This window comes from Gymnoscopelus microlampas (genome assembly GCF_963454915.1).
Source record: "Gymnoscopelus microlampas genome assembly, chromosome: 15".
Lineage (NCBI taxonomy): Eukaryota > Metazoa > Chordata > Actinopteri > Myctophiformes > Myctophidae > Gymnoscopelus > Gymnoscopelus microlampas.
The window spans coordinates 49,646,728-49,668,936 of NC_139952.1; the positions used below are offsets into that span (position 1 = coordinate 49,646,728).

Genomic DNA, 22,209 nt, shown 5'->3' on the forward strand with positions numbered 1-22,209 from the left:
TGTCCTTCCTACGGCTGTCTCTGATTGGTCCGTCTCTGTTCTGTGTGCAAGATGTCCTTCCTACGTCTGTCTCTGATTGGTCTGTGTTTGTTCTTCCTACGGCTGTCTCTGATTGGTCTATGTTTGTCCTTTCTACGTCTGTCTCTGATTGGTCTATGTTTGTCCTTCCTACGTCTGTCTCTGATTGGTCTGTGTTTGTCCTTCCTACGTCTGTCTCTGATTGGTCTATGTTTGTCCTTTCTACGTCTGTCTCTGTGTTTGTAGTCAGTGTTGCCATGTCTGCTTATTATAAGCGACTGTGGGCCTGTTTAAAAAAAAAAAAAAGCAGATCTACAAGCTCTGTATAGCCGACGCTCATGGCGGCCTAATAGTGGATTATTTTGGGGTGTTTTCACAGAGCTACTGTAGTTGCTTATTTCTTATTTTGTCCTTTCATGCTGTTTCACAAATCATAGATTAGGACTCTTGGCCTATAACCCATTAAGACCTGGAACTGTGTCATTTTTAGACTTGAGCTAAAAAGCATTATTTTACACTTTGGCTATTCAAAAATAGCAGATCTACAAGCTCATAGCGCGGCACTCGCCGCGCTATGAGCTTGTAGATCTGCTATTTTTGAAAAATCGTGAAAATGTGTGCAAATCTTTGAATGTATATATTTTTAAAGGGAACATTTTTAACTCATATCTTTGCTTCTGGGGGTCCCTGGAACAAAATATTTTGATGGGGGTCCGCGGCCAAATACATATCATTTTGGGGGTCCTTGACATGAAAAAGATTGAGCACCACTGATATAGAAACATAGGTTTGTCAGAAAACTGTTGAGATTTAGGAGACATGTAGAATCGGCTTCAGGTCTCAATGGGTTAAACAACATATTTTTCCAGACGTGACATTTCATTTCATCTTCTAATCCCTGTACACTTTGTTTGTCCTTTCTACCTCTACTGTCTCTGATTGGTCTGTCCTGGTGAATCACTCATTCTAAGCCTATAGTAGAGAATCATAGTCTGTATCTTCTACTGTTTTTTTTTTTTTTCACAGCCTCGTTCTCTGAGCTCTGTCTTTTTCCTCGTCAGGATTACACCAATCAAGCTGCTGATTACTTGAATGGGGGGCAATTAAGGCCCAGCTGGAGCTCCGTCCTGACCTTCACAATGAGAACAACCACTTAGCATTTAACCCCTTCAGTCCGGGAAAGCATCCAAGCGTCATTTTTTTTCCCTCTGGGCTATTCAAAAATAGCAGATCTACAAGCTCATAGCAGGGCACAGAGCTTGAGCAAGAAAAACTTGAGCTTGTAGATCTGCTATTTCTTTTTTTTTTGTTCATGAAAATGTGTGCGAATCTTAGAATTTATATAATTTTGTAATCATTTTTAACTCGAAACTTTGCTTCTGGGGGTCCCTGGAACTAAACTTTTCCATGTGAAGGACCCTCAAAATGATATGTATTGCCCCCCCCCCCCCCTTCCCCCCGGAGGAACAAAGATTTGAGTTAAAAATGTTCCCTTTAAAAATATATATATTTTCAAAGATTTGCACAAATATTCACGATTTTTCAAAAATAGCAGATAGCTAAAAAAAAAAAAAAAAAGCTCATAGCTTGGCGCTCGGTGCTTGTATATCTGCTATTTTTGAATAGCCAAAGTATAAAAAATAATGGTTAAAGTGGTTACACAGATGCGTTCCTCCCGGTCTCAACGGGTTAACCACCCAAGATGTGAACAAACCACACAGCACACTCCTAACCTCCATTTTACTGCTCAGCGTGTGGCCAAGGACAGCGGGCCAAAGCCCATATATAGCCTCCTCTCCCAAGGTTTATTTCTCCTTAAAGAAAAGGTATTAACTGGAAATACCGCCGGCAACAGATGGCCGCTTAACGCTGATTGGGCTTTGAACCACGGAAAGGTTTTTTTTTTTCTGAACGATCCGCACGCCCGCTCTAACCCGTTAAGACCGGGAACGCAGCTGTGTGTCGTTTTTAGATTTCTTTGGCTATTCAAAAATATCAGATCTACATGCCGCGCTATGAGCTTGTAGATCTGCTATTATTGAAAAATCCTGAAAATATGTTCAAAATCTGCAAAATGTATATTTTTTGAAAGTGAACATTTGTAACTCAAATCTTTGCTTCTGGTGGATTTTACAAATGTCTTCAAAATCCTAACAGTTTTTTCTTAAAACTTATGTTGCTATAATATCAGTGGTTCTCAAACGTTTTTCATGTCCAGGACCCCCCAAAATTATATGTATTTGGCCGCGGACCCCCATCTCAAAATATTTTGTTCCAGAGACCCCCCAAGCAAAGATTTAAATTGTTTGCTCTAAATATATATATATATATATATTCAAGGATTTGCTCACATTTTCACGATTATTAAAAAATAGCAGATCTACAAGCTCGTAGCGCGGCACTCGGTGCCGCGCTATGAGCTTGTAGATCTGCTATTTTTTAAATAGCTCAAAGAAATCTTTAAAATGACACAGATAGATGCGTTCCCGGTCTTAAAGGGCTAACCGACTTAACGGCCGAACCGGTCTCACAAATCTGCCGATGTTCCTTTTGAACTGAGATACAAAGCTAGCAGCGCTATAAGCCACGGGTTGCCGCGGCTAATATGAGCTAAGCCTGACAAAAAGTGATGACTGCCAGGATAGCTGGGTATTAATCCCCCAAGTGAAGATTATCCGTGTCAGGAAATGACGAGCTCGGCAGGAAGAAGAAAGAAGTGTGAACGGGCTGGTTTTACTAAATGGAGGGTCGGAACTGTACCCGTACTACTCCCCCCCCCCCCCCCCCGAATGCGTGGGGAATTAATAGTCATAAAAAAAGGTCTCAATGTCGGCGGCCAAGGTGGCATAAAAGACGACAAACGAGGTGTGAGCATGTCAAGCAAGTGGCCAAAGAATTACTCAAGATTTTTGTACTTATGTAAAAGTAGCAAGAGCACAATGTCGAAATACTGTGTGTGTGTGTATATATATACATATATATATATATATATATATATATATATATATATATATATATGTATATATATATATGTATATATATATATATATATATATATATATATATATATATATATATATATATATATATGTATATATATATATATATATATATATATATATATATATATATATATACATATATATACATATATACTTACTTTACTTAGGCCCATCGCTCCCAGTGGAGCATAGGCCATCTACGACCCCCCAGCTGGTTGTCTCTTGAGCGTTGCCTCAGTGTCCCGCCTCAGAGTGTTCTTAGGCCGCCCTCTCTTCCGCTTCCCTTGGGGATTCCAAGTCAGGGCTTGGCGTGTAGTGCTGGTTGTCAGTTTCCTCAAGGTGTGGCCTATCCACCCCCACTTTCGTCTCAGGATCTGCTTCTCTACTGGTTCCTGTCTTCCTCTCAGCCATAGTTCCTCATTCTTCATTTTGTTCGGCCACCTGATCCCAAAGATGCGTTTCAGACAGCTGTTTATAAAAGTCTGTATCTTCTGCAATGTTCTTTTCCTCATTTTCCACGTCTCTGAACCGTAGAGAAGGACGGATTTATATATATATATATATATATATATATATATATATATATATATATATAACATATACATATATTACTTTTGATTTGACTTGATTCTTTTAATATTACTTTTATCTTTATTTGCTACTCTTGTTTCTTGTTTGTGAATAATTAACTTAAGTCTAATCTAACATTTCAAAAGTCAGGTGACCTCTTACGATGTAAACAAACGGTCGCTGCTAATGCGCACAGAAACACATTTGTCTTACATCAGCCGGATGTAATGGTGTTAATGGTTAACAATTAATCTATAATTGATTAACTGCCATTAGGAATTTACTCGATTAAATGTATCAATTTTCAATTAATTGAAAAAAATATTAATAAATAAAACTTTCAACGTTTTTTTTGGGGGCTAGTGAAAGTTACAGGTATGGTGTGTGTGATATCAAATGTGAGCTGCAGAGGGGAGGTGTGTGTGTGTCCAGCTGATGCTCTTTAATGTTATGTTTCTGAACTCATTTTCGGTTTCGGACAAGTAGTTTCCTTTCGGTCCTGCTTATCAATTAATCGATTTATCGATCGATAAGGTTATGAACTATCAATTAATGAATGAATCGATAATTTGAATCCCTAATGGTGACTCTATCTTTACCTGTGTCCTACAGGATGTTATGGTGTTAATGGTGACTCTATCTTTACCTGTGTCCTACAGGATGTTATGGTGTTAATGGTGACTCTTATCTTTAACTGTGTCCTACAGGATGTTATGGTGTTAATGGTGACTCTATCTTTACCTGTGTCCTCCGGGATGTTATGGTGTTAATGGTGCCTCTATCTTTACCTGTGTCCTACAGGATGTTATGGTGTTAATGGTGACTCTTATCTTTAACTGTGTCCTACAGGATGTTATGGTGTTAATGGTGACTCTATCTTTACCTGTGTCCTCCGGGATGTTATGGTGTTAATGGTGACTCTATCTTTACCTGTGTCCTACAGGATGTTATGGAGTGGACGGTGAGAGTGACAGCATCATGAGCTCGGCCTCGGAGAACTCCACAGAACCGTGGTTCTGTGATGCCTGTAAGAACGGCGTGACGCCCAGCTGTGAGCTGTGTCCCAACCAGGACGGGATCTTCAAAGAGACGGACGCCGGCAGGTAGGGCATTCTGGATCAATCAGTAATCGATGAGGCGATGGGAGTCAGAGACTATATTCCAAATGTACCATCTGTACAACTCTCTGAGTTGTTGTTTATTGTTGTTTATTGAATAGATCCCCATTATCTGACACCGAGGCGACAGCTAAGTCTTCCTGGAGTCCATATAAGATGCATACACAAATAAAACATGACAAATACATAATTACATTGCATTACATTATACAGAAATTAAACACAACACAAGATTAAGATTGCGGTCATGTGGTCTGCTGCAACAAGCCCGTCTTTTAACGCTATTTTGAAGGATCATTTATTTTATATAAGATGAATGTGAGATGGTAATACATTCCAGACGGATATAGCTCTATAACCCATTAAGACCTGGAACGCATCTCTGTCATTTTTTTATTTGAGCTAAAAAGCATTATTTTACACTTTGGGCTATTCAAAAATAGCAGATCTACAAGCTCATAGCGCGGCACCGAGTGCCGCGCTATGAGCTTGTAGATCTGCTATTTTTGAAAAATTGTGAAAATATGTGCGAATCTTTGAATATATATATTTTTAAAGCGAACATTTTTATCTCAAATCTTTGCTTCTGGGACCCCCAGGAACAAAATATTTTGAGATGGGGGTCCGTGGCCAAATACATGTCATTTTGGGGGTCCTTGATATGAAAAAGATTGAGAACCACTGATATAGAAGCATACGTTTTTTGAGTGGTGCCAACCACTCCTATATCTGACTTTGTCCGTGTGTCCGTCCGTATGTATGTATGTATGTATGTCCAATAAACAAACATTGATGACAACATCAATGTTTCAATACGGGGCTCATCAAAGGCACCACTCTCTTCACACAGGGTGTGATTTTTTTTTTCAGAATACTGTTGGGATTTAAGAGACATGCAGAATCGGCTTCAGGTCTTAATGGGATAAATAACTGTGTGTTTGAGGAGTTACAGACCCGAAAAGGGTCCATGCGCCGCCGTTGAGAAACGGCGGGTGTGGGGGATAGTCTCTGCCCCCGTTGACCCGCCAAACCGTCCAATTAGCATTCATTAGAACCAGCCACAGTGGAGAGAAAAAAAAGCCCTTCGGAGAAACAAATAAAGCTATTGACCTATTGACCTTTTGTGCCGGTCAAGATTACTGGATGGAGGATGGAGGCGGAGAGCAGAGAAAAAGGGGGAGAAAAAAAAAAATCTAAAATTGTGCATTTTAGTATCGGAAAGAAGAAGAAGTAGAAGAAGAGAGGAAAGTTTTTTAACCCATTGAGACCTGAAGCCGATTCTACATGTCTCCTAAATCCCAACAGTATTCTGAAAAACGTTTGTTTCTATATCAGTGGTGCTCAATCTTTTTCATGTCAAGGACCCCCAAAATTATATGTATTTGACCGCGGACCCCCATCAAAATATTTTGTTCCAGGGACCCCCCAGAGGCAAAAATTGGAGTTAAAAATGTTCGCTTTAAAAATATATATATTCAGAAGATTTGCGCACATTTTCACGATTTTTCATAAATAGCAGATCTACAAGCTCATAGCGCGGCACTCGGTGCCGCGCTACGAGCTTGTATATCTGCTATTTATGAATAGCTCAAAGTGTAAAATAATGCTTTTTAGCTCACATCTAAAAATGACCCAGTTCCAGGTCTTAATGGGTTAAAGAGAGAGAGAGAGAGAAGACTAGAGCGGAAAGAGAGAGAAGAGAGAGAAAAGAAAGAGAGAGAGAGAGAGAGAGCAGGGGGAAGAAAAGAGGAGAGAAAAGGGAGTGAGAGAAAAGAAGAGAGTGTGCTATGTGAAGCGTGGAGACTTGAGCCACGTTATCTCTGATAGTGCCTGGTGCCTCCGCCAGCCCTGCACCCGAATTTACTACTTCACTAGAGCATGAAAAACACTGCAAATTAACCCCCCAACGCCGGGGACGACGCAGCGCTGGCATTTTTTTAAGATTTTCTTTTTTGCTATAGCCTGTATACAACCATTGTTTTATACTATTGGGCTATTCAAAAATAGCAGATCTACAAGCTCACAGCGCGGCACCGAGTGCCGCGCTGTGAGCTTGTAGATCTGCTATTTTCTTTTAATTTTGACCATATGTGTGCAAATCTTTGAATATATATATATTTTTTTTAAAGTACATCATTAACTAAAAAACTTTGCCTCTGGGGGGTCCCTGGAACAAAACATTTTCATGTCAAGGACCCCCCAAAATTATATGTATTTGGCCGCGGACCCCCATCTCTATGTTGTTCCAGCCCCTCCCCCGAGAACCAAAGATTTGAGTTAAAAATGTTCCCTTTAAAAAAAATACATATTCAAAGATTTACACACATTTTCACGATTTTTCAAAGAAAATAGCATATATATACAAGCTCGTAGCGCTATGAGCTTGTAGATCTGCTATTTTTGAATAGCCTCAAAGCAAATCTAAAAATGACACAGATGCGTTCCCGGTCTCAGTGGGTTAAAGTGGGGAGCGCGCTGGCTGCTTGCTACAGATAGATATCTTTATATTGGACTTCGGATTCTTTTTCCCTAAAGTCCTCCGCATTTGAAATTGTGTCACAGCACCAAACTGTAGCCCCCCGCCCCCCCCTCCCTCCCTCCCTCCCTCCAGTCAAGTCTGGGGGGGAGGAAGAGGGTGTGTGTGTGTGGGGGGGTAGGGGTCCATAAATCCATACATCTATGAATCCTTTTTTTTAACCCATTGAGACCTGAAGCCGATTCTACATGTCTCCTAAATATCAACAGTTTTCTGAAAAACGTATGTTTCTATATCAGTGGTGCTCAATCTTTTTCATGTCAAGGACCCCCAAAATGATATGTATTTGGCCGCGGACCCCCATCAAAATATTTTGTTCCAGGGACCCCCAGAAGTTAAAAATGTTCGCTTTAAAAATATATATATTCAAAGATTTGCACACATTTTCACGATTTTTCAAAAATAGCAGATCTACAAGCTCGTAGCGCGGCACTCGGTGCCGGGCTACGAGCTTGTAGATCTGCTATTTTTGAATAGCCCAAAGTGTAAAATAATGCTTTTTAGCTCACATCTAGAAATGGCACAGTTCCAGGTCTTAATGGGTTAAATTTTTGCTTTTTTTGATGTGTTGGGAGCTCTGCCTCCGAAACCGCAAGCAATTTACAGATGCCAATTTCCTCATTGTCTGAAGTAATTGACTACTGTTAAAGGCTTCTAAGAGGGGAAATATAAGAAGTAAAGCCACTGGAAAATGTTATCAAATTGATTCTGGCCGTTTTTCTATTCCTCCCTGAAAGTAGCAAAATGCCAGAAACGATTAGTTTATGTTTTAACATGTCGCGTATTATTTTTTTCTTCACATGTCTTGTTCTTCAAACATTTAACCCATTAAGATCGGGAACACATATGTGTGTCATTTTAACATTTCCTTGGCTATTCAAAAATAGCAGATATACAAGCTCATAGCACAGCGCTATGAACTATTTATATAGTTTTGATGAATCTTGTGCAAATCTTTGAATATATATATATATATATTTTTTAAAGCGAACATTTTTAACTCAAATCTTTCTTTCTGGGGATTCTTCAAATGTCTTCTAAATCAGTTTTTTTATACTTATGTTGCTATAATCAGTGGAACTTTTTTCATGTCAAGGACCCCGCAAAATTATATGCATTTGGCCGCGGACCCCCATCTCAAAATATGTTGTTCCAGGGACCCCCCCCCAGAAGCAAAGATTTGAGTTAAAAAAAAAATCACTTTAAAAATACATATGATCAAAGATTTGCACACATTTTCCAAAAAATAGCAGATATACAAGCTCATAGTGCGGCACTCGGTGCCGCGCTATGAGCTTGTAGATCTGATATTTTTGAATAGCCCAACGAATAAAATAATGGTTAAAGTGGTTACACAGATATGCGTTCCCGGTCTTAAAGGGTTAAGCCTTGATTACATTTTCCACACACAGTTAGATGTTGTATTTCTCTCTCAAACGAGGCACTTCATTGAAGGTTTAATTGTGTTTTTCTTCCCTCCCTCCTGCTGCTTCTTCTTCTTCTTCTTCTTCTTCTTCTTCTTCTGCTTCTTCTGCTTCTTCTGCTTCTTCTTCTTCTTCTTCTTCTTCTTCTTCTTCTTCTGCTTCTTCTGCTTCTTCTTCTTCTTCTTCTTCTTCTTCTTCTTCTTCTTCTTCTTCTTCTTCTTTTTCTTCTTCTTTTTCTTCTTCTTCTTCTTCTTCTTCTTCTTCTTCTTCTTCTTCTTCTTCTTCTTCTTCTTCTTGGTCCCAGATGGGTGCACGTGGTCTGTGCGCTCTACGTTCCCGGGGTGGCGTTCGGAGACATCGACAAACTACGGCCAGTGACGCTCACTGAGATGAACTATTCTAAATACGGGGCCAAGGCAAGTACTGTTTACAGCACGGGGTGGTGATGCAACTTTGATGATGCAGAGGGCCACACTATATTTACACACTCACTCCAGACCAGAGGGACACATTGCATATACTGCAAAAATAGCTGATCTACAAGCTCAAAGTGTGACACATTTTGAGCTTGTAGATCTGCTATTTTTGCTATTTTTGAATTGGACACCTGATTTCTTTTTTTTTTTTAGTATTTATGAATTGGAATCCTGAAAAGTAACATTTTTATTTCATTTCAAATGTTTTTAGTTATACTTATGTTAACTTTATGAACTTAAATACAAATACATTGGATGTAAAACAGACAATAGAATTTTAATTCTAGTCATTAAGCTACTAATATAGACTGAAGTAATTAAAGCGGGAATTCAAGTCTCCACGGGGTGACTAATGAATAGAATAAAAGTAGTTTTTGGGGGGTGAATTATCCCTTTAACCATGTTAAGTTATGTTATATGATATATATATTATATATATATATATCTGTGTGTGACTCAGGTCGTATCTCTAGAACCCTATAGCATCACTGTCGGGTGGTAAATAATTGGTGGAAACAGCTGATCTATAAGTTCACACAACGCGTCACAGCCTCGTGAACTTTTGGATCAGCTATGTTTCGAAAGATATTTAGCGTAGAGAGAAAACACTACCGATACCAGTTTTTTATCCTCCCGATACCGATTTCCGTGTATCAGTCGATACCGAGTATCCGATCCGATACCAGTGTGTAATCTAAACACATCTAGGACAGTGGTTCATAAAGTGGGGTCCAGGGACTGTCTGATGTCTCTTCCAGTGATGATTTTGACAGCAAATTTTGATTTAGTTTTAGTCATAGTCTTTTGAATAAAATTCCATTAATTTTAGTCATATTTTAGTCATCTGAAACGTTTTAGATTTTGTCTAGTTTTAGTCTACTATAATATCATAAGATTATAGTCGACTAAATCTACAGTTGATTTAGTCGACTTAAATGTATGTTGGCGGTGCCTTGATGGCGTCGTAATGGCTGATTTTACACTTGGTTGCATGCTGAAAATAGCCGATCTACAAGCTCACAACGCGTCGCAGCGCGACGCGTTGTGAGCTTGTAGATCTGCTATTTTCAGAGCGTAACACTGCTATTTTCAGAGCGCAACCAAACATAAAATGACTTGTGTTTTAGTTCTACTGGATCTCTTCTCCACTAGACCCTCACTAGCATTTTAGTCTAGTTTATTTTTGTTGACGGAATTGTCAATATATTTAGTCTTAGTTTTAGTCATCATAGCTTAGGATTTATTTAGTTTTGGTCAGTTAAAAAAGGTAGTCGACAAACTTTTTTCATCATAGTTTTAGTCAATGAAATCAACACTGGTCTCTTCTCTTGTCCTTCTGGTTTTGTAGGAGTGTAGTTTCTGTGAAGACGCCCGTTTCGCCCGCACCGGCGTGTGCATCAGCTGTGACGCCGGCATGTGTCGCTCCTACTTCCACGTCACGTGTGCCCAGAGGGAGGGGCTTCTGTCTGAGGCCGCCGCTGAGGAGGTGAGACCATGAGCTCCATGCAATAAACCACCAGCACTGTTTTATCCTCTTCTCCTCTAGGCCCTCTTTAGACCCACACGTCTCTTCAGAACGTACACGGTGCCGCATCCAGGTTTTCAGCCCTCGTTGAATGTGGTTGAGTGAGAACACCAGGGGTGCAATGCTCAGTGGACGGGGTTGCACGCCGAGCAACCACTTATTTGGCCAGGGGGACGTGCAGGCACACACATAGATTTAAAACTACTTTAAATTCACACTTCATCAAAGTTTACAAAGGCTCCCGACTCACGCCAGGTACATTAACATAGGAATTAGCTATATGCATATCAATTGTCCATTGTGTGACCTGTACTGTAGGTGTTAAGCGACGTGCGCGTCACGTCATTAAAATAGAGAGCAACCACTTCTCAAATGAGCATAGCATCACTGGAGAACACAATGTTGCACATTAAGCTAATCATCTGGGGACCCCCCCCAAAATAATGTGGGGACCCTCTGCTGTTTTTCACTTATTCATTTGGCTCTGGGGGGAGCTGAACGGACGACCCTGCTCAGGGAAACCAGGGTTTTGGTCTGCCTTCAGCCTCTCACTTCCGGTGGTGCGACTATGTTTTCATTCCCACTAACAATATTTCTACACGGAACACTAACACCACTTCTCCCAGAGAACATGGATGGTTTTGGTTATAAGCCCACTTGTTTCTATAATGAAAGAGCAAGTTAAAATGTTACTAACTTTCCGTGGTTTTGTCTGCTCCGAGGACGCTATTGTTAAATGAGTTTGGGTTTGTTTCCAGTGGGAAACGAGCCGCACGCACGTAAATCCCGCCCACTACATTTGATTGGGTAAAGCGCGGCCTGCTTCCTGATCTGAAGGCACGCCCACTTGTAGCCAATGTGCACGGGTTGTCAACACGGCTACCGACAGATTGAAGCGCAGCGATGGATATGTTCTTGAGAGATTACTGAACTAGTAACTTGATCCGGTCGGAGCGGAAATAACTTTACGTCATCAGGCGGCCGGAACCACGATTATTGTTTTCCTTTCTTTTCTAAAGCGCATCACACAGCTAGTTCAAACATGAATACCAGGCTTTTCTCCCTGGTGGAGAGTCAGGCAGGGACGTGCACAGATAGACTCTAGGTGGTGCTAAAGCACCTGCCCTTTGCCCTCTTGACCAGAAGTGCCCTTTTGAAAAAAGGGCACAGCAGGGGTCTTCAACAGGGGGTCCGGGACCCCTAGGGGGTCCTCAGAGTTACTACAGGGGGTCCGCCAAATCTTTATGTGATATGATTATTCTTTTTACCATAACCACTCGAAACCTAGCATCCCTTTTCTGAGGAGAACTTTAGCCAAAAATAGCAGATCTACAAGCCCACAACGCCTCGCGCTGCGAGGCGTTGTGGGCTTGTAGATCTGCTATTTTTGGCAAAGAGGTATAGGTGTAGAGGGAAAAAGAGCAGACCAAGTAAACAAAAAAAGTATAATTTACTTGAGCACCTGCCCCTCAAAATGTCTGTGCACGCCACTGGAGTCAGGTGACCCCAGGTTACTGAACTAGAGAACTAGGAGGTAGATTCACCCACAATGCATCTTGTGTCCTGCCTTTTAGACCTCGATGCTCCACCTCCCTCCATAGTGATTGTAGTAAAACAATAGAAACACTAGGAAGCAGTAGTTTTATATGTGTCATATTCTTACAAGCTACTTCATGAAAACCCTATTTGCAATTTATAATAATATATAATTATAGATATGCAATTAGACAGCGCAGAAATAAATGGCTACTTATCTAATATGTTTCTTAATTAATTAAGATTAACAGATTTAAAAATGAGCTGTTTTTATTTTACTTTCATCTGTAACTTTGGTAAGATGCTTTTTAAATTAAGCTAATTCTTCTTATTCACAAATAACCACCTATTTAAAACAAGTTTGATTATTGTTGCTTCAAGTCATTTAAGCATGATTTGTTTGGTATATTTAATTCAGTTGAGCGCTTTATGGGATTATAAAATCCAGTCAGCTGAATGAAGTGTCTGAGCTTCATTAGATAACAAGTTATTACTATTAAAACATAGTTTGGTATAAACCACTGGTTATCAATGTCTGGTCTAGGGACCATCAGGGGTTCCAAATGAACCCTTACAGGTCTGTAACTCTGAGAGTGTACAAATGGAACCAAATGGACCCTTACAGGTCTGTAACTCTGTAAGTAGAAACAGTGAAATTGGAGATCATACTGTTGATAAATATTCTGTGACTACTTGAAAAGGTAAGAAAATTAAAAAAATCGCTGGCAGTGGATGATTTATGTATGTATTTATTTATTCTGGCGGTGAATGAGCCAATATAGATTGGGGTCCAGGAGATGAAAAACAAAAGCTATCAATTAGGGCAGTGGTTCTCAAACTTTTCCATGTCAAGGACCCCCAAAATGACATGTATTTGGCCGCGGACCCCATCTCAAATGTTATGTTCCAGGGACCCCCTAGAAGCAAAGATTTGAGTTACGAATGTTTGCTTAAAAATATATATTTTTTCAAAGATTTGCTCATTATTTTCAAGATTTTTCAAAAATAGCAGATGTACAAGCTCATAGCGCGGCACTCGGTGCCGCGCTATGAGCTTGTAGATCTGCTATTTTTGAATAGCCCAAAGTGTAAAAGGTTAAAATGATCGTGCCGCTATATTAACGCATTTTGCGGACCCCTGGGGGTCCCCAGACCCCACTTTGAGAACCAATGAATCAGGGGTCCGTGGCCTAAAGCATGTCAAACTAGGGGTCCTTCAAAAAAAAAATCTCTGAAAATCTCTGTTCTAAACAGCTCCATTTAACCAAAATGCAGCCTTTTATTCATGAGCACAGACAAGGCTGCTGCAGCCATCCAGTCAGCCAGGCAGTCAGCGGGCGGCTGGGATCACGCATGCACCTCGCATGGCTTACTCCTGCTCCAGATAGGACGCAGCGCCTAGCCGGGGAAAAGTGCCTCTGCCTTATAGCCTTATAGCCTTATAGCCTTATAGCCGCCTCGCCGCCGCAATCCACTTAATCCAGTCAGCTGTGGCAAAGGGACCCTATCAACAGGTGAAGGCAGTGATAGCATCCTCACCCAAACACCCTTAACCCGCTGAGACCGGGAACTGTGTCATTTTTAGATTTGAGCTAAAAAGCATTATTTTACACTTTGGGCTATTCAAAAATAGCAGATCTACAAGCTCGTAGCGCGGCACCGAGTGCCGCGCTACGAGCTTGTAGATCTGCTATTTTTGAAAAATCGTGAAAATGTTTGCAAATCTTCTGAATATATATATTTTTAAAGCGAACATTTTTAACTCCAATCTTTGCTTCTGGGGGGTCCCTGGAACAAAATATTTTGATGGGGGTCCGCGGCCAAATGCATATAATTTTGGGGGTCCTTGACATGAAAGAAATTGAGCGCCACTGGTATAGAAACATAGGTTTTTCAGAAAACTGTTGAGATTTAGGAGACATGTAGAATCGGCTTCAGGTCTCAATGGGTTAACCCGCTGAGACCGGGAACGCATCCGTGTAACATGTTTAGAGATTAGTCTTTGGGCTATTCAATAATATATATATATATATATTTGAAAGATCGTGAACATGTGTGCACATCTTTGAATATATATATTTTTTCAAAGCGAACATTTGTTCAATGTTTTGTTCCAGCAAAGATTTGAGTTGAATAGCCAAAGTATATAATAATGGTTATAGCTCAGTGGTTCTCAACCAGTGGTCCGGGGACCACCAGTGGTCCTTGTGGGGGTACCAGGGGGTCCCCAGTGAAATTAGTCAACGTAGCGTCACAATCATTTTAACCACTTAGCTTTGGCTTTTCAAAAATAGCAGATCTACAAGCTCATACCGAGTGCCGCGCTATGAGCTTGTAGATCTGCTATTTTTTGAAAATGTGTACATATCTTCGATTATATATACATATATTATTTTTTTTAAGCGAACATTTTTAACTCAAATCTTTGTTTTTCAAGGGAGTCTCTGGCACAAAACATTTTCAGATGGGGGGTCCGTGGCCAAATGTCCATATATTTAGGGGGTCCTTGGCATGAAAAAGGTTGAAAACCACTGTTATTGCTCAAATCTAAAACGATACGGATGCGTTGTTCCCGTACTGAGTGGGTTAAGGTTTTAAACGAGTTCCTAGAAGCCAAGCGGCTGGAAAACTGCCTGTGCAGGTTTTTTTTGTGTTATTTTCTTTTACCCTGACAGGCTGAGAGGTGGACTGGAATAACTGAGTGAAATAAGGGACCAAAGCTTTGGGTACAGGGAATAAAAGAAGCTCCCTGTTCTCTAGATACTCTGGTGTCTGGACACCTGTTGTGATGGAGGAAATACTCCCCCCGGTGTGTGTTTTATACTGAAGTACAAGAAGCAATAGCACTACGGACATACTGTTACAGGGAAAACACAGTTCTGTGTTAAAAATGTTACTTGAGTTAAAGAAGAATTCTGGACTAGCCTTTTCCTTACCGTTTATATGATATTATGTCCTATAGGACGAGTTGTACAGTAGAACATTTTCATAACTCCATCCCGAGTCCACCACAGCTAAAAAACCTGAGCGGACGATCAATGCGCTGGATCGCATATTTTTATCGTTTTATCTGACGTTCTTAATGACAAAAACCTCGCCACAGTGTTTTTGTCTCAAATGGGCCTCCGTAGTGTTCACAAGCGGCTTAGATGAAAAAGTTGACGCGTCAGGCGAGGGTCGAGTCGTCAATGCCGTCGCCAATTCCATTGGCCATTATTTTTTTTAATAATCAAATCGATTAATCGAATATTGGAATACTTATAGGTCCAATAAGTGGAATGCTAAAAATCACTATTCGTGAATGACCTAGTCTCTACTTGTGATAACATTGTGAATGACCTAGTCTCTACTTGTGATAACATTGTGAATGACCTAGTCTCTACTTGTGATAACATTGTGAATGACCTAGTCTCTACTTGTGATAACATTGTGAATGACCTAGTCTCTACTTGTGATAACATTGTGAATGCCCTAGTCTCTACTTGTGATAACATTGTGAATGACCTAGTCTCTACTTGTGATAACATTGTGAATGCCCTAGTCTCTACTTGTGATAACATTGTGAATGCCCTAGTCTCTACTTGTGATAACATTGTGAATGCCCTAGTCTCTACTTGTGATAACATTGTGAAAGCCCTAGTCTCTACTTGTGATAACATTGTGAATGACCTAGTCTCTACTTGTGATAACATTGTGAATGCCCTAGTCTCTACTTGTGATAACATTGTGAATGCCCTAGTCTCTACTTGTGATAACATTGTGAATGCCCTAGTCTCTACTTGTGATAACATTGTGAATGCCCTAGTCTCTACTTGTGATAACATTGTGAAAGCCCTAGTCTCTACTTGTGATAACATTGTGAATGCCCTAGTCTCTACTTGTGATAACATTGTGAATGACCTAGTCTCTACTTGTGATAACATTGTGAAAGCCCTAGTCTCTACTTGTGATAACATTGTGAAAGCCCTAGTCTCTACTTGTGATAACATTGGGAATGACCTAGTCTCTACTTGTGATAACATTGTGAATGACCTAGTCTCTACTTGTGATAACATTGTGAATGCCCTAGTCTCTACTTGTGATAACATTGTGAATGACCTAGTCTCTACTTGTGATAACATTGTGAATGTCCTAGTCTCTACTTGTGATAACATTGTGAATGACCTAGTCTCTACATGTGATAACATTGTGAATGCCCTAGTCTCTACTTGTGATAACATTGTGAATGACCTAGTCTCTACTTGTGATAACATTGTGAATGACCTAGTCTCTACATGTGATAACATTGTGAATGACCTAGTCTCTACATGTGATAACATTGTGAATGACCTAGTCTCTACTTGTGATAACATTGTGAATGACCTAGTCTCTACTTGTGATAACATTGTGAATGACCTAGTCTCTACATGTGATAACATTGTGAATGACCTAGTCTCTACTTGTGATAACATTGTGAATGACCTAGTCTCTACATGTGATAACATTGTGAATGACCTAGTCTCTACTTGTGATAACATTGTGAATGACCTAGTCTCTACTTGTGATAACATTGTGAATGACCTAGTCTCTACTTGTGATAACATTGTGAATGACCTAGTCTCTACTTGTGATAACATTGTGAATGACCTAGTCTCTACTTGTGATAACATTGCCACTGACTCACAAGTACAGAAGAGGTAACTCTCCATCACTGATCCTGACCTACGTCTCTCTGTGCCGTCTCTCTCTCCCTCCAGGACATCGCAGACCCGTTCTTCGCCTACTGCAAGCAGCACGCTGACCGCTTCGACAGGAAGTGGAAGAGGAAGAACTACCTGGCGTTACAGTCGTACTGTAAGGTGTCTGTGCAGGAGAGAGAGAAGCAGCTCGCCCCGGAAGCTCAGGTCAGCAAAGTTAGTACCACTTTTATTACTTCTTATTGGTGCGTCATGAGTGGTTCAGAAGAAAGATGTAATATGGGGGCAGACAGGGGCAGTGGTGGAAAGTAACTAAGTACATTTACAATTTTCAGTACTTTTACTGAAAAACGGGAGGGATTGCACCCTGACGTCACGTCAGTGTGCAAATCAGTTTGGTCTGTTTTGAGACCAATTTACAGAAAACCCCAGATTTGCTGTGAAAGCCTGAGTGTTTAAACTGGGGGATTTTTGAGGATAGAAGAGAGGTAGGGGAGACCAAAAACACACAAAAAAGAAGAAAAAGTTAAAATTCATGGTGTAGAGCCTTTAATATTACAGTAACATTCTGTGTGTGTGTGTGTGTGTGTGTGTGTGTGTGTACGTGTGTACTCCCCCCTCCCTGCCAGACCCGCATCACCACTCGCCTGCAGCAGTACCGTAACAAGGCGGAGCTGTCCAGGAACACGCGGCCTCAGGCCTGGGTGCCGCGCGAGAAGCTCCCGCGACCCCTGACCTCCAGCGCCTCGGCCATCCGCAAGCTGATGAGGAAGGCGGAGCTTATGGGCATCAGCACGGACATCTTCCCCGTGGACACCTCGGACACCTCGGCCAGCATGGACGGGCGCCGCAAGCACAAGCAGCCCGCCCTCTCCTCAGACTTCGTCAACTACTACCTGGGTGAGAGAGAGGGACAAACCAGGAGGAATCACACTACAGGGAACGGGGGCGTGGCAGTGGCGGCCATTTTGTGGTTCCACTCAAATTCACTCCATTAACACATTGACTGCCAATCGCGTAGATCTACGCCAATTGGTCTTTTTTTTTTTTTTTTTTGAAAAAAAAAAAAAAAAAAGTGCACTTTTGCCATTTTTTTGATCCACATCCGTTTCCGGTAGCACCACCGGAAACGGAATTATCCGGGATCCGGTTTTGCCGATCCCGTCGGCCTCCGTTCTAAAAACGAAACTGAAACACCATTTTTTCTTTGTAGTTTTTCTCCTCGCTGATCACTGTTTTACTCTCTCAGTGCCAGACCCCGAGTTATCCCGAGTTTTTAATGTATACCCTCCCTGCCAGAACGAAAAATCCCGAGTTTTTAAGAAAAAAGTGTTCAGAACCCAAGATATCATTATCTGAAGATTTGCAGCTCCATCCACTCCTTGTTTAACTTACAACTGAAAAAGGCTGTATCTCGCTTCCTAAGCACTTTTTTTTTACTTTGAAAAAAACAAAAGAAATCTTGGCACAGTTCGCAATATTTTTTTATTTCATTGGCACTGAGAGAGTTAACATAAACCGTTCTAACTACAAGATGGTGATTCCGTTTTGCATGGGATTTTCCGTGGTCGAAGCAGTCAGATCTCCGCTTTGTTTACAAACAGTTTAGAGCTCAATCTTAAGGATTTTAACGAGGTCTATGGCGACATCGTAAGATTAAACGCTGGCATGGAATGTGTTAATTGCTTTCATAGAGATTTCCCAAAACATATTTATGTCAATTACTTTAAGCCTAGAATCAAGAAATCCAGGCTCCTAGTAGTAGGGGCTGCTAACCACAAAAAATGGCCAAATCGTTACGCGGCGGATAAAAGCACCAAATTTGATACAGATGTCCCTTGGGTCATCCTAAAACATCCTAGAAGGGGTGCCCAAAAAAATCTTAAACAGGAAGTGAGTTATGGACAAAATTCAAAATGGCCACCTAAACTGTTGACCGTTGACTCAAAAGACACCAAAAGAATCTCCAAAAAGCATAACATTTGGCACATATGTCCCTCAGGTCATCCTAAGACATCCTAGAAGGGGTGCCCAATGGAATCTGAAACAGGAAGTGAGTTATTGACACAATTGAAAATGGCCGCCTAGTGTTGTCGATTGACTCAAAAAACAACTAAAGAATCTCATAAAAGCATACAATTTGGCACACATGTCCCTTTGGTCATGCTAAGACATCCTAGAAGGGGTGCCCAAAAAAATCTTAAACAGGAAGTGAGTTATTGACAAATTTTAAAATGACCGCCTACAGTGTTATCGATTGACTTAAAAGACAACTAAAGAATCTCATAAAAGCATACAATTTGGCATACATGTCCCTTGGGTCATCCCAAGACATCCCAGAAGGGGTGCCCAAAAAAATCTTAAACAGGAAGTGAGTTATTGACAAAATTGAAAATGACCGCCTACAGTGTTGTCGATTCACTCAACAGACAACTAAAGAATCTCATAAAAGCATACAATTTGGCATACATGTCTCTTGGGTCATCATAAGACATCCTAGAAGGGGTGCCTGAAATGATCTGAAACAGGAAGTGAGTTATTGACTAAATTGAAAATGGCCGTGTACAGTGTTGACAGATGATGCAAAAGACACTCATAAAAAATAATCTCATAAAAGCATGACATTTGGTACAAATGTCCCTTGGGTGATCTGAATGCATCTTAAGGGGTGCCCAAAAAAGGTCTTAATAGTCTCTCAATGGAAAACACTCCTCCCCCACGGGCTGCACTGCTACAACATTCAAATCGAGCAGTTTGCCAATCTGGCATTTGGTCCAGAAGCCTGAAAGCTATGCAATCTCTACCATCTCCTGACAAATATGGATGGATTAAAGTCGCTGATTCGTGGACACCTTTATGGACACTCTTGCCAGAGGCTGCCAAAGTTTGTAGAGAACTCAAGTGTGGCTGCAAAGCTGAGCCCTTCTGTTCGAGAAAGTGTAGATGCCGGGATGCTGGGTTACCTTGCAGAGCATTATGCCAATGTGCTGGTAATTGCGAAATGGCACACATGAATACATGTAGTTACTAAACACTAATCACAAAAAAACAGTAATGATCAAGAAGAAAATACATGAGAAGATAGTGTAAAACCAGCAAGAAGATGTAGAGTGCAAAATAAATAAGATGCAGAGAGTAAAATTAAGAATATGCAGAGTAAGATAAGATGCAGAGTAAAATAAATACGAATATGCAGAGAGTTAGATAAATAAAGAAGATTCAAAGAGTAAAATAAAAAAAATTATGCAGAAAGTAAAATAGATAAGATGATGTAGAAATGAAAACAGAAGGTTGATGTAGAAATGAAAACAGAAGGTAGAGTCTGCATAATATGCAGACTGCCGTGGTCAACTGTTTAAACAGCCATTTAGAATTTCTTCAACATGGTCCCTTCCTAAAAAGTTTAATAAACAAGCAAACAAACAAATAAATAACCCCTTCTAGGATATATTAAGAAGCACTCAATGTACGTACCAAATGGTACACTTTTATGACGTCCCTTTATGTTTTCTTTTGTGTCAATTGCTTTAGGCGGTCACTTCCTGTTTAAAACCTCTTTGGGCACCCCTTGTAGAATGCGTTCAGATCCCCCAAGGGACATTTGTACCACATTTCATGCTTTTATGAGATTCTTTAGGTATCTTGCATCATCTTTCACACTGTAGGCGGCCATTTTCAATTTAGTCAATAACTCACTTCCTGTTTCAGATTATTTTGAGCACCCCTTCTAGGATGTGTTAGGATGACCCAAGGGACATATATGCCAATTTGTATGCTTTTTGGAGATTCTATAGGCTTTTTGAGCCAATCGCCAACACTGTAGGCGGCCATTTTCAATTTTGGCAATAACTCACTTCCTGTTGAAGACTTTTTTGGGCACCCCTTCTAGGATGTCTTAGGATGACCCAAGGGACATGTGTGCCAAATGTTATGCTTTTTGGAGATTATTTAGTTGTCTTTTGAGTCAATCGACAACACTAGGCGGCCATTTTCAATTTGGTCAATAACTCACTTCCTGTTTCAGATTTTTTTGGGCACCCCTTCTAGGATGTCTTAGGATGACCTAAGGGACATGTGTGCCAAATTTTATGCTTTTTGGAGATTCTTTTGGTGTCTTTTGAGTCAACGGTCAACAGTGTAGGTGGCCATTTTGGATTTTGTCCATAACTCACTTCCTGTTTAAGATTTTTTTGGGCACCCCTTCTAGGATGTTTTAGGATGACCCAAGGGACATCTGTATCAAATTTCATGCTTTTATCCGCCGCGTAACGATTTTTCACTTAGCAGCCCCTACTATAGTGAATCATGACCGTAAAACATTCCATTCTGTGAAGAAAAACATTTAATTCATTCATCCATCCGTCTACCGTTCCTTGAGGCTGCGGCTTTGTTCCCCGTATCTATAGACCAATTATGTGTTTACAAACATTGAGACTGGACTCACAGGTGACTGTTTCATGTAATCAATTCCCAACAGATCCCCAAACCTGTTGTTTTGGGGTTCTGCTGGTTTCACTTCATTCAACCTCCTCTGTGTGTAGGCTAGTGAGGCACGCCCTAGCGAGACATATACTTCACCCCTCACCGGTATTGCGCGCCGAGAACAGCTGACATACAAGCTCACAACCACGTCGCAGATGCGACCGATGTGAGCTTGGAGGTCTGCTATTCTCGGCCGTTCTCTGCTGCGCGACACCTTCACGGGACGGAGCTTAAATTTAGGCTTGACGGGCTGCAGCTGCGGCAGCAAGAGCTGGTTCTGGTGCCGCGATCATAAGAGCGCTCCCTCCGTTCTGATGACAGCCACTGGAGGCGGGGTTTAGGGGGACAACTGCTTTGAATTGTTATTATTGTTTACACACAACAGAAACCAAGGATTATATATTTCAAGAGGCAGAGATCACAGTAAACATCCTAAGCGTTCTTCTTCCACACTGGGAGAAAAATAGCATCTGAAAGTTTGATGGGATGCATTTTTACACGTGAGGCTGTGACCACTTTTACATTGCATCTTATGAGTGGTGGGGTTCATTTGGTGCCGACCTGCGCACGCATACTGGTTCTTATCAGTGTGACGTTGTCTGTTAAGGCGTCTATTGCTTTAGTCTCGCTACGAGTTATAATAAAAGACAGGTATACCAAACCATGATGCCAAACACAACTAAATCATTCCCCTAGCCGAGGAGAATTATTTTGGAGGAGCTGCTCATGGTTCCACCGTGGGTTCTGGTTCCATCGTGGGTTCTGGTTCCACTGTGGGTTCTGGTTCCATCGTGGGTTCTGGTTCCACTGTGGGTTCTGGTTCCACCAGATTACACAGCGTTCTAT

The 22,209-nt window shown here is 41.0% G+C and overlaps 1 protein-coding gene across 3 annotated transcripts in view; it reads left to right on the plus strand.

The window, feature by feature from the left end:
- phf14 (PHD finger protein 14) overlaps positions 1-22,209 on the plus strand; it is a 167,711-nt gene that overhangs the window by 43,180 nt on the left and 102,322 nt on the right. For all 3 annotated transcript variants that reach the window (XM_084081425.1, XM_084081426.1, XM_084081427.1), the window contains exons 7-11: positions 4,534-4,693; positions 8,973-9,084; positions 10,493-10,630; positions 16,942-17,097; positions 17,511-17,781. In XM_084081425.1, the coding sequence (XP_083937551.1) occupies positions 4,534-4,693; positions 8,973-9,084; positions 10,493-10,630; positions 16,942-17,097; positions 17,511-17,781 (837 nt within the window). The remainder of the gene's footprint in view (positions 1-4,533; positions 4,694-8,972; positions 9,085-10,492; positions 10,631-16,941; positions 17,098-17,510; positions 17,782-22,209) is intronic.